The sequence below is a fragment of the Pelophylax lessonae genome (assembly GCF_965119305.1).
Source record: "Pelophylax lessonae genome assembly, chromosome: 12".
Classification (NCBI taxonomy): Eukaryota; Metazoa; Chordata; class Amphibia; order Anura; family Ranidae; genus Pelophylax; species Pelophylax lessonae.
The window spans coordinates 87,565,098-87,580,828 of NC_138779.1; the positions used below are offsets into that span (position 1 = coordinate 87,565,098).

General features: G+C 38.8%; 1 protein-coding gene across 1 annotated transcript in view; it reads left to right on the forward strand.

Annotated features, from left to right (window-relative positions):
- INTS11 (integrator complex subunit 11) overlaps window positions 1-15,731 on the forward strand; it is a 77,713-nt gene that overhangs the window by 29,464 nt on the left and 32,518 nt on the right. Inside the window, exons 3-9 of the mRNA XM_082273074.1 lie at window positions 71-168; window positions 274-347; window positions 2,841-3,069; window positions 11,214-11,312; window positions 12,726-12,760; window positions 12,922-13,060; window positions 14,173-14,237. Of these exons, the coding sequence (XP_082129200.1) occupies window positions 71-168; window positions 274-347; window positions 2,841-3,069; window positions 11,214-11,312; window positions 12,726-12,760; window positions 12,922-13,060; window positions 14,173-14,237 (739 nt within the window). The remainder of the gene's footprint in view (window positions 1-70; window positions 169-273; window positions 348-2,840; window positions 3,070-11,213; window positions 11,313-12,725; window positions 12,761-12,921; window positions 13,061-14,172; window positions 14,238-15,731) is intronic.

The following is a 15,731-nucleotide window of genomic DNA, read 5'->3' on the forward strand; positions in this document are numbered from 1 at the left end:
AACCTATATCCCCATTTTCTTCCTGGATATCTGGACTAATCTCCTGTGTTCTGTATTCCAAATATCTCAGGCGCTGGTCAGGATGTTGGACGCAGCTGCATCCTGGTGTCTATAGGAGGGAAGAATGTCATGCTGGATTGTGGAATGCACATGGGATACAATGATGATGTGAGTCTTCACACGTAATTCCTCTGATGGATGTTACATATGTATGAATTTAGCACTCTAGTAATAATTCATGCAATAACAGTTTTGTTTTTTTTTCCCTAACAGCGACGGTTTCCAGACTTCTCTTACATCATACAAAATGGCCGTCTCACAGAGTTCCTGGATTGCGTTATCATCAGGTAATCAATGTGGCTAGAAATGTTTTTTAATAAGACTGGTCTCGTGCGCTAAACATTCCAATACCACAATATATGCCGTTGCTTTAAAATAAAACTAGTGAAAACACACATACATATACTTAAAGACAGATATGTGCAACACAAGCGGCGCAATGAACCACTAATAGTGAAATAAAGTGAAAAAATAAAAAAACTGTTGAATATAAGCATTAAGAAGTCCACCAACTAATGTTTCAATACATCATCCAAAAAATAGTGAATCCATGATTGAATGAACCATGAAACCAGTGAATGTGGATTCGATATATCACCACAAATTTCCACCACCGCTGTGTGTCCACACTCCCCACTCCCATCAGGTGGTCACTCACCACATATAATAGCCCCCCATTCACATGGTTGGGCAAATGCTCTATGAGATAGGGCGGTGATGCAAGATCCTTAAATGGGCTTGGATGTTCCTCCAACTCTCCTCTAACTGTGATCACTCTGTGGGTCACATAAACAAAGAAAAATACTTCATTAGTGTAATAACGTTAACACCCAAACATTTATTAAAATCCGCTAACAGGCAACTCGCATGTTACATGATAAAACAAGCATAAAACCTATATATTAGATGAACAAATCAATCCCCCGAGATCTCACCACCTTCACGCTGGTTACAGATCATCCGGGAATCGTCTCTCATTCAGAATACTGACAGTCCTGTTGCCGCATTGCCACGCCCCGACGTGTTTCGTCACGTCCAGCTTCGTCACAGGGGTCCTTGATGTATTGTGTGCATTGAAACATTAGTCGGTGGACTTCTTAATGCTTATATACAATTGTTTTTCAATTTTTTTTTTTCACTTTATTTCACTATTGGTTTATTGCACTGCTTGTGTTGCACAGATCTGTCTTGATGTATATGTATTGTGTGTTTCACTTACATGTTATTATAAATGTTTTTTAATTGTTAAATTAAAGCTACATTAAAGCTTTGGATAAAAAAATTTGGAATTAAAGATTAACATGTCTCCTTATTGAACCACAAAAATGTAAGTATCCCAATAGGCAAGCCTTTGTGCAAGATTTCTAATTTTGAACTTCCCCCCCCCCCCCCATAAGGTGTTTACACCTCGTTTGCTACCATCTTTGTTTAGCACGTGCTCAATGCTGTGCAGTCGGTTTTGCTAGCATGTGTAAGAGATCCTGAAAGTATGGTGTCAGAGATAGTTTAAAGAGGAAGTAAACCCTCCTCTGACACTTGTACCTATAGGTAAGCCTATGATAAGGCTTACCTATAGGTACTGTAAATATCTCCTAAACATGTACCGTTTAGGAGATATTTACCTTAGATGCATCCAGTGACGTCACTGGCGCATGCGCTCTGAAGGAACGGCCGCTCGTGCCGTTCCTTCAGAGCCCCGTGCCGTGACTGTCGGCTCCCGCGCGGGAGTGACATCACCGCGGCTCCGGCCAATCAGATGGCCGGATGCCGCGATCCCGGAAGACGGGCGACTAGACATGTCGCCCGTCATCCAGCTAAGCGGGCGGCACGGCGGGGGCCCGTTCTAAGGTAGGTATTTCATAATGAGCTAGTATGCGGTGCATACTAGCTCATTATGTGTTTCTCTTGCAGGGTGAAAAAGAAAAAAAAAAAAAAGAGTTTACAACCTCTTTAAGGCAGAATGGAGCCCTAGCAAGGTAACAACTTTTGCCCACCCCTTCCTGATTTTGATTGACATTGATTAGGACTGCAATAGGCACATAAGTTGTCCCATTTGCATTGTCTGTATTACCAAGACCCCATCAGATTCCAACTGCCCTGTGAATTACTTCAGGAACATGAAGGTTGTAGGAGGACCCCCTGGACATCCATTGTTTTCCAATGGGGATAGGGCTGTTCCTTTTTATTTTCCATTGACCGCCATGACAGTATTGGCTTGGAGGTTAGCAGGAGAACCAGTCATTTTTGGGGGACCAAGAATATGAGCATCCGACGTTTAATTTCACAGCGAACTTCTGGGAACCATTTCTCAGGATCAGAGCATTCAGCAACATGATCCGCCCAAGTATCCTCTTTTGTTTTTTTACAGGTATATTCTTGCTAGAGAGTTTTTCTTTTATGATCGGGTCTCTATAAGTGTTATGTTGTTATTGGGAGGTCAGGCAATCTAAGCTGCAGCAATTGTCACCTTCTGTTTGCTCCACTGCTACTTTGTTCAGCCATTGGGAGTTAACAAAGCAAGCCTTGTGTAAGCGCCAACTCACTCTAGTCATTGCACTGGGTATCTAAGCCCTGCTGCATTGGTCCTTGCAAGCTAGAAGCTTACCCAGAGCTTTTTTTCTTTTTACTTTGTTCCAGAAAGTGAAGTATAAAGAACAGCTGACTTATTCAGTGAACCTGTTACTGTGCCCTGTAAAGTACAGATTCTCTTTAGTTTACCGTTATTTTTTCTTCAAAACTACAATATTATCAATTTAGATAAGCTTATTTCTTTTCTTTAGCCACTTCCACCTGGATCACTGTGGAGCTCTGCCTTACATGAGTGAAATGGTTGGCTTTGATGGCCCTATTTACATGACTCTCCCCACCAAGGCCATCTGCCCCATCCTGCTGGAAGATTACAGGAAGATCACCGTGGACAAGAAAGGGGAAACCAACTTCTTCACCTCCCAAATGATTAAAGATTGCATGAAGAAAGTGGTGGCTGTCAACCTCCATCAGACTGTGCAGGTGAGATAGCATGTCCTGGCAACAAATGATCTAGCTTACTGAGACTTGAAGTTCTCCCAAAAACTTGAAGGCTGCCCGACCCCACATTTGAGGAGTATTTACAAAGAATTTTAATATAAGTAAAATGAGTGAACATTTTTACTCTGCCCAAGTCACAGTTTTGCTGGCTAGCATTCTCATTTCTTTGATTGGTTTCACTTGTTGCGTTGAATTTCTGTTAATAAAGTTTTGGGTTGACATGTCTCTGGGAATCGAGGAAAAAATATACATGGCACTCCACCAAAGCCCTGCTGTTGTTGGTAAAAATGTATATATACAGTAGGTATAGAAAAGAATCGCCCCCACCCCCCTTTAAAAATCACATTTTGTTGTTTTTTTAGCCTGAAATAAAGACAGACACAGTTTTTGTTTTATCCAGTTATATTTACTCAGTGGAACTTGGAACATCCAAGAAATGTCAGGAATAAAAAAAAAAAAAGGATCACCTTTTGGAAAAAGGTTTACCTCACTCCTAAAAATGACTTGTAAACTCAATCATGTGTAGCTAATCACTTTCTCAATGGCAAACAAACCTATTTGACTTTTTTTCGACTGTGATCACCTGTGGTCATTTTGATTAGCTCTGCATGAAAAGAGCTTTCCTTGAGCATTTCAGTCCCTGGTAATGCAGCTGAAGCAAACAATCAACAAGTCACTATCGAAAGATCAGAGATGTATACAAAATAGTTTCAAATGCCTTATCAATGCCTAGAAGCACAGTGAAGTCTATTAAGAAGTGGAAGGTATTTGGTACAACACAGACCCTCCCTGGATCAGGATGTCTTTCCAAACTGGGTGAAAGAGTCGGGAGGAAACTGGTTAGAGAGGACAACAAGAGGCCTACAGCAACTCTGAAGCAGTTGCAGGAATTTATGACAAAGAGTGGCCATTATGTGCATGTGACAAGAATATTACAAGTTCTCCACAAACGTGGCTTTTATGGGAGGGCTGCAAGAAAAAAGCCACTCCTCAAGAAAGGCCACATGCAGTCACAACTGAGCTTTGCCAAAACGCACCTTGAAGATTCTGAGACAACGTGGGAAAAGGTGTTATGGTCAGATGAGACTAAAATTGAATTATTTGGCCTCAACACCAACAATATGTCTGGCGGAAATCCAATACAGCTCACCATTCAAATAACACCATTTATGCAGTAAAGCATGGAGGTGATAATATCCTGTTATGGGGTGTTTCTCCGCAGCAGGGACTGGAGCACTTGTCAGGATAGAAGAAAAATGGATGGGGCAAAATACTATCAAATTCTTGAGGAAAATTTGCTACCCTCTGCCAGAAAGATGTCAATGGGAAGAAGGTTTACCTTCAACATAATGACACAAAGCACGCAGCAAAAATGACCACACAGTGGTTGAAGGATAAAAAGGTGAATGTCCTTGCATGGCTTAGTCAAAGTCCAGACTTAAATCCCATTGCAAATCCTTGGAATGACTTGAAGACTGCAGTCCACAAACAGTCACCATCAAATTTAAGTATATATAAGGATTAAACCAGCGCAATAAAACCCCTATATCTCAGTGAACCATCAATCAAAACATAAGTGTAAAAAGACAATATATAAATAAGTCTCAAAACTTGATAAAACAATGGATTATAAAATCATCAAATATCAGAGTGAAGTGACCAGTGACATGAAAGTGCTGCAATAGTAATCATAAAACCAAGATAAATGTAAAGTGACCATGTGCTACAAAAAGCATAAAAGAAATTTTGTGCAGAAACGAGCAATTGCACAAGTTCCACTGTGAGAGAACTGGTCAATAGCCACAACTGAAACGATTGCTGTGTAGATGAAATTGTGCTTTATAAAAAGTGCACTATTGTCAGCCTTTCAAAGTATGGTGGATCCTATAGAGTGTGCAGTAGCAAGAGCAATTGCATAAGTTCTATAAAGAAGAACTAATCAAAGGCTCAAACAAAATGCCAAGATAACAAAGATATTAAAAGGAATGTGCCCTATGAAAAGTGAACCAGTGTGATTCTTCAAAACGAATGGTGAATCAAAGAAAAGTGTCAAATATTATCACTGCCAATAGTTATAAGTGAAAAAAAAAAATGATAGTGATGCAATGTGCAGAAAAAAACAATCACAAGGCCCTATAAAGAGTGAACCACTGTCCTACTCTTCCCAGGGTGTGAACAATCAATATATACAAGAAAATGTCCCAAGAGTGTTCACTATTAAATTATATTCAAGTCCATTATTGAAACATCTATAGATTGTGGATAAAGTTCATAATGAGTGAAAAAATGTGAAAAATAATATTGTGAAAAAAATCCGGTGATCCCAGTGCGAGTATTAGTGAGCTCAAATGCCTCAGGAATAGATGGAATGGCCGCTCACCTCACTAAACACTCATAAGAGCGTTTCAGGTATCTTACGTCAACCTGCAGACTTTGGAGGGTGTATCTCAGGAATAGAGGGGTCCTCACGATGCGGGTATGCAGTCAGGGACAGGGTCCAGGTCTCCTATGCTGGTCTCAGGTGAAGATGTTAGCTATGGAGCCGTTGCTTGGACACTCGTTAGTCAGGGAAATAAGGTGGAAGGAGGGTCTCATGGTGTAGTAGGTTCAATGAAACATTTATTTAAGTAAACAACATATTCAACTCCCATTTAAAACGAAGTTTTCAGGCAAAAATACAGTAAACCCAGCCGCCGATGCGGTTCCAGCGTTATTTGCAGCTTCTTCCGGTCTCGGCCGTAGACCCGGAAGTGACGTCACCACGGCGTCCCGACGTGTTGCGTAACAAAGTCACGTTACTTTTTCAAGGGTAGCCGATAGGGTGACATCGCATCTGCTAAATAGTGGTCAGGTTTCCATAGGAACCATCAAACAAATAGGCTCATGCTGTTAACCCCATATATCGCTGCCGGATCCACGGTAATATTCAAAATACGGAACCGTATATTGATACTATAAAAGGCAAGTGATAGTAATAAAATAAATTATGGGCAATTTAATGAATATTGAAAAATATTAAAAACGGCCATAAAATTCATTGAAAAACCAAATAGTGACACCTATATAACAGCAGGCATGAAATTGTTGAGTAAATAAATAGCGACACCTAGTGTTAAAAATCCAAATTAATAGTCTGGATCATAAAAAATATATATAAAACTGACATATTGGGTTAAAAGCACCAAGTGAAAAACAATCCACATCTAAAAATGATTGTTCCTAAAAATATTAGCAGAGGGTGTTGGTAATGAGAGAGGAATAAAGAGGCACCCAAAATAAAGTGCAAAAGTGTATCCTAGTAGATAAAATTGTTTAAAAACTTAATCAAAAAATTAATAATCAGAAATAAAACAATTAAGATCAAATTCTATATTTAACCCTGATGGCGATAACGTTTGTAACTCAAAAACCCACCGGGATTCGGCCTGGCTTAAGGTTTTGATCTTATTACTCCCTCTCCAATGAGGTTTGTATTTTTCAATACCCCAGAATTGCAGTGAGGAGGGATCTTTATGGTGTTTTTCTGCATAATGCCTAGAGACGCTATGTTTTGGGAATCCTTTTTGTATGTTTTGAACATGTTCCCTAAGTCTTTTCCAAAGCGGCCTTTTCGTTCTGCCCACATATTGGAGCTGGCACGGGCATTACAACATTGTCAGAATTAATAATAATTAATAATATCTCGCTGTGCCTCCATTATGTCAGAATGTTTATACTGCTCTGAATATAACAGTGTCTATTTATGGTTAATAATAAGCAAAGATCTGTGCGAAAGGAGAATCTCAACTTATTCCATAAATCTATATGTAGCGAATTCTTTTTATTGATTGATTTCTTTTTAAAAGCATATACCAATCTTAGTGAAAACAGTCTACAGTATGGAATATACAAAAGTTTTATTCACCAGACATGTAATCACGATAAATGATCAAACTTGAGATGACACAAAAAGATAACTTCACAAAAATACAAACTTCAAACAATAAATGCAATGTGATGTGTAGCTCAATAATGAAAGTGAAACTGAAACAAAATGAAACGAAAGCAAGATTACCATTTCCCCAGATGTAGTAGAAACCATATTTAAGTATACTATACAATCAGACCACAATTGTCTGCGCAATGCACAACCTGATAATCACTCCACTGCAGATGAAGTGAGAATAGTCTATGCAAAACGTGAGACTAATACTCCAGTATGCGCTAAATCTGATATTAATAAAAATGTTATAAAAACAAAAATCATCTCTTTAGAGAAAAATCTACATATGGTTTATACGGCTGGGATTGTACTCTCGTTACCCTTTAGCATGAAATGTAAAACATTTAAGGAAGTACATCAACAATATTGAATAATAATCAAATAATTAGCAAGGCATATTTACCATATTTAAAATGGCCGCTAGCTTAGAATAGTTGTTACCAGGTTCCTTAAGATGGCTGCTTTTCCAAGATGGTGGCCAATTAGGGAGGAGTTTCGCTTGGCGTCCCTCAAAGGTTCAGATACATGGTGGATTGAAATGGAGTCTGTGTAGATGAGTCTGTGCATGATTGTAGTAGTGTGTATGTTGTAAGTGTGATGTATATTAGGCAAGATGTGATGTGTCATGTGTCTCTCTCATCTGGGCTTTTATATGGTATAGAACAAAGGACTATTAAAATTACCATAAGTTAAACCCAGAGGGAGTAACATGATCCCCCATTGGTTGGAACATCTTATTCATTAACTGGTGATGTCATAGGGTGACACCTCTTGGTCAACCAGTATATTAAAATTAAATAAAGATTTTTCCATTTAAGACTATTATAAAACAACATAAAATGTAACCATGCTCTCATCTATGACATGTCCATTTAATCCATCAGGTATCTGAATAAAGATTAATCTTGATAACACCATTCTAATATTTAATATATCTTATTTAAAATATATTGGATTTTACTTTTTAACCTAAGACTTCAATTAGTAGCAGTCAGCAAAAATGGCAGTATTGCATTGCTCTTTAGGTTCAGTATGTAGCAATATTTGCCTACAAATAAACTTCAAACCCTATATTGACCCAGAGCTTACAATCCAGACCTTCTAAATTAAACACCTGGCAAGGCCAGAAAAGTTTTATGATGCTTTCTACATCTTACAATTTACAAATGTTTACTGAAGTCTGTCTTGACATACAGAGATGAGTCATCAAAATCAGTAAAGTTAGAAGTTAGCAAAATATGAAACAATTGTAATATATAACAATTTTCTACATATCTATGTATGCTAGTTATATATATATATTTCAGTGTTAATATTCCTTTACATATAAGATTATAATATATATCTTTAAATCTTGTTTTATGATCCCACACAAACAAGATTACCTTGGAATAGTGTCTTTTAGACCTTATCTTAAAGAAAGTCAACAGACTATTTATTTATTACCTTAGGTCAACACAGCATGTCTGGGGTAAACCTGTTTAAGAATTTCCTGAACAGGCACTTTTAAAGGAAATTTAACCTTTCACTAACCTGACAAAAAATAGATGTCATTGCTAATTCTATACAGATCAAAATATGACCTTTCATTTCTATTTGTGAAATTAACCTCCTCAAATAACCCTGACAACATATAGACTGCTCCTTCAGTCCTGCATGATGTGAACTCGCTTAATTGATAGTTTTTTCCTGTTTTTGTTGATTGGAACACAGTTTTCTTCTTTTTATTGACTGATGTCCTCTTACAGGCGTAGCAACCTTTACAAGGGTAAAAACCCTTTCCTTCAAAGAAAGTGAAGTTCCTCTTTTTTGGCTCATCTATTATATTCTTGACTATTATATTTCTTAGAACAGTTGCCCTTCTGTATGTAAACCTGGGAACACTCGGCAAGAATTCTGCCAAGCATTTATCAGCTACAAGGACCTTCCAGTGTTTCTTAACAATCTTTTCAACCATTTTATGCTGGGTGTTAAAGTTTAGGATAAGGGAGGGGTTTTGATATGTTGTTTCATGTTTTTTCTTTTTTTCTTTAACCAAGAGTTTTCTATCTGTGTTACTGACTTCTTCTATTTTGTCTAAAAATTCACTGTTGTACCCTTTTGTTAAAAACTGTTCTTTTAGAACCTTTGCTTGTTCTTTATAGTCGTTTATATCGGTACAATTTCTTCTTATTCTCATCAATTGCCCTTTTGGTATATTGACTAGCCAGGGTTTATAATGGCAACTATTTATAGGCAGGTAACTGTTCTTATCCACTGGTTTAAAAAAGGTTACCCAATATGTCAGTTTTATATATATTTTTTATGATCCAGACTATTAATTTGGATTTTTAACACTAGGTGTCGCTATTTATTTACTCAACAATTTCATGCCTGCTGTTATTGATTTTAGACACTAGGTGTCACTATTTGGTCTTTCAATGAATTTTATGGCCGTTTTTAATATTTTTCAATATTCATTAAATTGCCCATAATTTATTTTATTACTATCACTTGCCTTTTATAGTATCAATATACGGTTCCGTATTTTGAAAATTACCGTGGATCCGGCAGCGATATATGGGGTTAACAGCATGAGTCTATTTGTTTGATGGTTCCTATGGAAACCTGACCACTATTTAGCGGATGCAATGTCACCCTATCGGCTACCCTTGAAAAAGTAACGTGACTTCGTTACACAACGCGTCGGGACGCCGTGGTGACGTCACTTCCGGGTCTACGGCCGAGACCGGAAGAAGCTGCAAATAACGCTGGAACCGCATCGGCGGCTGGGTTTACTGTATTTTTGCCTGAAAACTTAGTTTTAAATGTGAGTTGAATATGTTATTTACTTAAATAAATGTTGCATTGAACCTACTACACCATGAGACCCTCCTTCCACCTTATTTCCCTGACTAACGAGTGTCCAAGCAACGGCTCCATAGCTAACATCTTCACCTGAGACCAGCATAGGAGACCTGGACCCTGTCCCTGACTGCATACCCGCATCGTGAGGACCCCTCTATTCCTGAGATACACCCTCCAAAGTCTGCAGGTTGACGGAAGATACCTGAAACGCTCTTATGAGTGTTTAGTGAGGTGAGCGGCCATTCCACCTATTCCTGAGGCATTTGAGCTCACTAATACTCGCACTGGGATCACCGGATTTTTTTCACAGTGTTATTATTTTTCACATTTTTTCGCTCATTATGAACTTTATCCACAATCTATAGATGTTTCAATAATGGACTTGAATATAATTTAATAGTGAACACTCTTGGGACATTTTCTTGTATATATTGATTGTTCACACCCTGGGAAGAGTAGGACAGTGGTTCACTCTTTATAGGGCCTTGTGATTGTTTTTTATGCACATTGTGTCGCTATCATTTTTTTTTTCACTTATAACTATTGGCAGTGATAATATTTGACACTTTTCTTTGATTCACCATTCGTTTTGAAGAATCACACTGGTTCACTTTTCATAGGACACATTCCCTTTAATATCTTTATCTTGGCATTTTGTTTGAGCCTTTGATTAGTTCTTCTTTATAGAACTTATGCAATTGCTCTTGCTACTGCACACTCTATAGGATCCACCATACTTTGAAAGGCTGACAATAGTGCACTTTTTATAAAGCACAATTTCATCTACACAGCAATTGCTCGTTCTTGTGAGTGCATTTTATTTACTTGTTTGTTTTTATATTAATAAAAGAACCTGCTACACTAGATTGCCTCTTGGCTCCCCTCTCTCCTCTCATCTCTGGGAATACCCTGTAACAAAACCTCCTATCAGTACCGTAATTTGTGTTTACACCATACTCTTCCAAAAGTTAAAAGAGAAATATGGCCAAATCTCTTTTGGCTATACTCCTCTTAAGGGTCACACGAGTACCTGTATTATTATACTTCTGTTACTAAGACTCCATTAGTAGCAGGCTGTTGCCTGATAGCAGCTAACAGGGCAGAGCCATTTCCAGGCTTGGGAAGGATCTCAAAATTACTGTAAGCGCTGGGCGCTCCAGCGAGAGATGGGGAAGCAGATTGGAGTGCAGTGACTGACTGACTGTTACTGTTCTCAACTCCAAGCAGTTTAAGAGCTGATGTTTCCTTTATTAGTTTGATTTTATTACTTTTTTTTTTTTTTTTTTTTTTTTTGCAGGTTGATGATGAATTAGAAATTAAAGCCTACTATGCCGGGCATGTCTTGGGTGCTGCCATGTTCCAAATTAAAGTTGGCTCTGAGTCTGTTGTCTATACTGTAAGTGCCTTTACTAGATTTTTACATTGAAGTTGGCCGGTTTATATCTATATCCATATCAGAAGCAGCTGATTGCTCTTCGGAAGCAGGAGAGAGTGTTATCAGAAATGTTTTAGGGCCCCATTCCTCCGATGTAAGGGATGCTCCCTCTTCTCTCCATTAATTTAAACATGATCTCCCGGATAAAGAGTGTTTTTAGATATACATTTAAAATACAGCAGCTTAGAGCTCAATTCCAGCTATTCAGCTACTTTGTAAAAACTGCAGGGATACCATGAGTGAAGTCTAAGAAGGTGCCTGTTGCCTGGTAGACTTATCTCTATTATTCACATCTGACAGGTTTATTGCGCTCTAGGAAGATAACTTTCTGAGCTCCTACACTGCTCACTGTGGTCTCATTTGCTTGAAGAGCAGAATGGCTGCAACTGCTATGCCCACGCCCCTCCCCTGCTTCTACCCATTCACAGAATCCTTTGTATTATGTAAACTCATTCACAAAATACTAAGGCTCCTGTGAATGGGCAGCGGAGGGGCGGGCATAGCTGCGGTGTGTGCTTCTCTTCTCTCACAGCTGGAATGGGTCCTCCGGGAGTGCAATAGACCTGACACATATAAGGTATAGACCTAAGTGGACTTAACTCATAGTGTGCCTGCACTTTTTGCAGGGTTGCTGAATAACTGGAATTCCATTTTAAGGCAAATGATCTTATCAAAGTATGTTGAATGCAAAAAGAGAGGGCTTTTTTTTTTTTTTTTTTTATGATAGTTTGTAATTATATGTACAGCGATGCAGCCCTATTTTTTCATTACATATGCAGGCTCTGATTCCCTCTTTGCATTGCAACACAGTAGATGTTCTTTACTGCTCCTACTCACAGTGTAAGTCTAGGTGTCAGCTGAGTCATTGAAAACCATGCACCCTCTGTGTGGTTGATATTCCAGCAGTTGCTAAGCAGGGGGGTAAATATTGTACCTTATTGTTCTACCCCTAGACTTAAGCCCAAGGCACACCTATGCAATAATCATGCTGTCTAATTGACATCTTGATATGCCACACCTGTGAGGTGGATGGATTATCTCGGCAAAGGAGAAGTGCTCACTAATATAGATTTAGACAGATTTGTGAACAATATTTGAGGGAAATAGGCCTTTTGTGTACATAGAAAACGTCCTAAATCTTTGAGTTCACCTCACGAAAGTGTTCCGTTTAAAATTTTTGTTCAGTATGTGTGTGTGTGTGTGTGTGTGTGTGTAATGTATGTATGTATGTATGTAATGTGTGTATATATATATATATATATATATATATATATGTGTGTGTGTGTGTGTGTGTGTGTGTGTGTGTGTGTATATGTGTATATATATATATTCTCTCTATGATCTTTATATGATTATTTTTTTTTTTTCTTCAAGGGAGATTACAACATGACTCCAGATCGGCATTTAGGGTAGGCACCACGTGTATATGTGTCTGTGCAGGGAACAGGGTTATGTTACTACATCAAAGTAGCTGAAACAACTGTTTTACTATTTTAAAATGCATTGATTGGTTAACATTGACTGTTTTTGTATATGTCCTGACCAAAGAACTTATGTTTGTCTTTTCCAGAGCTGCATGGATTGACAAGTGTCGTCCTGACTTACTTATTAGTGAATCCACATATGCTACAACTATCAGAGACTCAAAACGTTGTAGAGAGAGAGACTTTTTGAAGAAGGTCCATGAGACTGTAGAGAAGGGTGGAAAGGTGACACTAGTCTTTGTCTAATATTTTCTTCCCCGTGACAACTACCTGACACTTGTTTACTTCGTACACTGTAGCTTTAAAATATATTCAAATAACAAGCTCCTTGCTAAGGATATTATTATTATTGGACATTAAATAATGAATGAACAAATTGGACAAAATCCTATTTGCTCCATGATATTCAGTACTGTGTGACAAGGTCACAGCATAACATTGACAACAAGTTAACTTTAATGACAGCCTCCACGGCAAGCTTATGCTCTCCTTCACTTCTCTGCTGCTTGGTTTGCCCAGAGACACAGAGTAACAGACCCAGAACTTCCAAGTATGGGGAAGCATATGACTAACTCCCTTTCTTCCATCCGACTGTGCTGATCTTTGTTCAGTGCTTGCTGGGGCACTGAACATCATTGGTGCTTACACAGGGCTTCTTCTCCTGTGGTTAAGGGGACAGAAAAGGAATGCAGAAGAACAAATTGCTCCACAATGCCTGCAGCATCAGGTCAGTGAGGGCTTGTTTTTAAATATGAAGTTCACTTTTTAGAAAAAATAATAAATGTATATTTTTTTGCAGATCGCTGGTGCCATGCAGGTCTCCAGCAGATTTGCCAGTGTATCTGTGTTCCTGTGCATCCCGTACTGGCAAGCGTATGCAATCTGGCAGGAAAAGAGAATGAACTACCACAACGCTCCACAGCGCTGTTGTAGTTCTTTGAAAGCTGACAGCCACAAAGGCTGCCGGACCTTGTAGTTTTCCATTCACAAGACACTGTGCACGAATGACGCGGCCGGGCAGGCAGAGCCCCGCTCAACCATGTCTGTTGTAAATTGTCACAGATGCAGGGTGTGAGGTAGTTGTTAGATCGGGTTGTCTGGGAGGTGTGGGGCCGGGCTGTTCGTATAATGTTACACCCTGAATATGGGTGTTACATGTTATGAAAGGTGAACTTATCCTTTTAAAGGTCATTTAGTGCTTTGGTAAGAGTATGTAAATATATGAATGCCCATAGCCCGGCCACAGTTGCATTTTCTTAGGCTTGGGCTTTGTGACAGTGGTGTAATTAAGCATTAGAGCTGTCATTGGACTCACAGATCTATGTTTCTTTTTGTAGGTTCTCATTCCTGTGTTTGCTCTGGGGAGAGCTCAGGAACTCTGCATCTTGCTGGAAACCTTCTGGTAACATTTCTTTATAATAATAGTTGAAACAATATAAACTATTTTAAATGCGACGTGAGTTGTGAGTTCTGTGAAGCCTTTAGATTTGATTCCCATGGCTTATAATGTAAAGAAAACACAATAACAATGTTGTATATTATACTGTATGGTTGGGGTTATATCCTCTAAATACTGTGGGCCAAATCGCTCTCTGATTCTGGAGTTTTTCTTAGAGATTCCATTTCATAATTCCATGCCAGGAGTCCCCCTTCCTGCCATACACAAAGTCTGACCCCTTTTATTGTATGCTATAACAAAAAAAAATTAAAAGTTCTTCGATCTTGCTCAAAACAGGGGGTTTGTTAAATCCTTGTTAAACAGACCTGTAAACAAATGCTTTGACAAATATGTACTCTCACTAATAAAAGTCCAGGCAAAGTGCTAAGTACGCAGTTGAAAAATACTGTACGTTTACCCTGTTATCTGCAGAAGATTTGTAAATCTGGTTGGCCAGTCTTGTGGTGCACATACTGCTAGATGGTGGGATCCCTCTTCTACTTTCTGGGTCACTGGACAAAGTAATGATGCCAGTCCACAAGGCTGGAGGGAAATGGTAAAAGAAAGTTTGAGTTGCCAAACCAGGAAGACAAATCGCTAAATCAGGAACCACATTTGTCACCGGTCTACCCTTTTCAGTGTGATAAATGCGTGTAAATCACAAGATTGGCTGTACATGGCAGTTAAAACTATAAACATGCTTTGCCAGGAGGTTCACCTGCAGATGCTGCCAGGGGCAAACTGCTAATGGTTCATCACCTCTTTGCAAAAAAAAAACATTTGACCAATGCCCTGGCATTGGTCACATGACTAAGTGCCAGAATCCCCCTTTTCTCTTACGTCCTCCGACAGTCGCCGCCATCTTCATATTCGTCACAATGGGGTATTAGACTTTGCTCCGAAGGATATACGAAGGATATATGACGAATATGAAGATGGCGGCGACTGTCGGAGGACTCAGAGAAAGGAATTTTACAGGTAAGATTTTACAAAAATTCCGTTTTCTTTTAAAGCTGAACTCCAGGCTGATAGAAGAAGACAGAAATAAATGCAACTCCAATCTTTAATACAGCATTAAATGCAAGCAGCAGAAGTACCTGAATACCTAGTATAAGCTGCTTTACAGTCCTTGTATAGCTGAGCTGGAGTGAAAGAGCAAGAAGCAATACGAGGTTAAGTGTCAGTCAGTTCATGTGCTGACAAGAAGCATGCTGATAGAAGGAGAAAGCAGTGTAACAGAGGGATGAGCTGATCACAGTGCTGCTTCTCCTTTTACTGCCAACCCAGGCTCAGACTTCTAGCAGCAGAAAAAAATGTACTGCGGGGGATTTCACTAGATTGAAGATTAATATTGCAGAAAAAGTTGGTTTTGTTAGTTTATCTAATTGGCTATTCATTTTTTATCTTGTTTCCTTTGAGTGGGGGTTTGCTTCAATAAGGCAACCGTTTCAGTCCTTT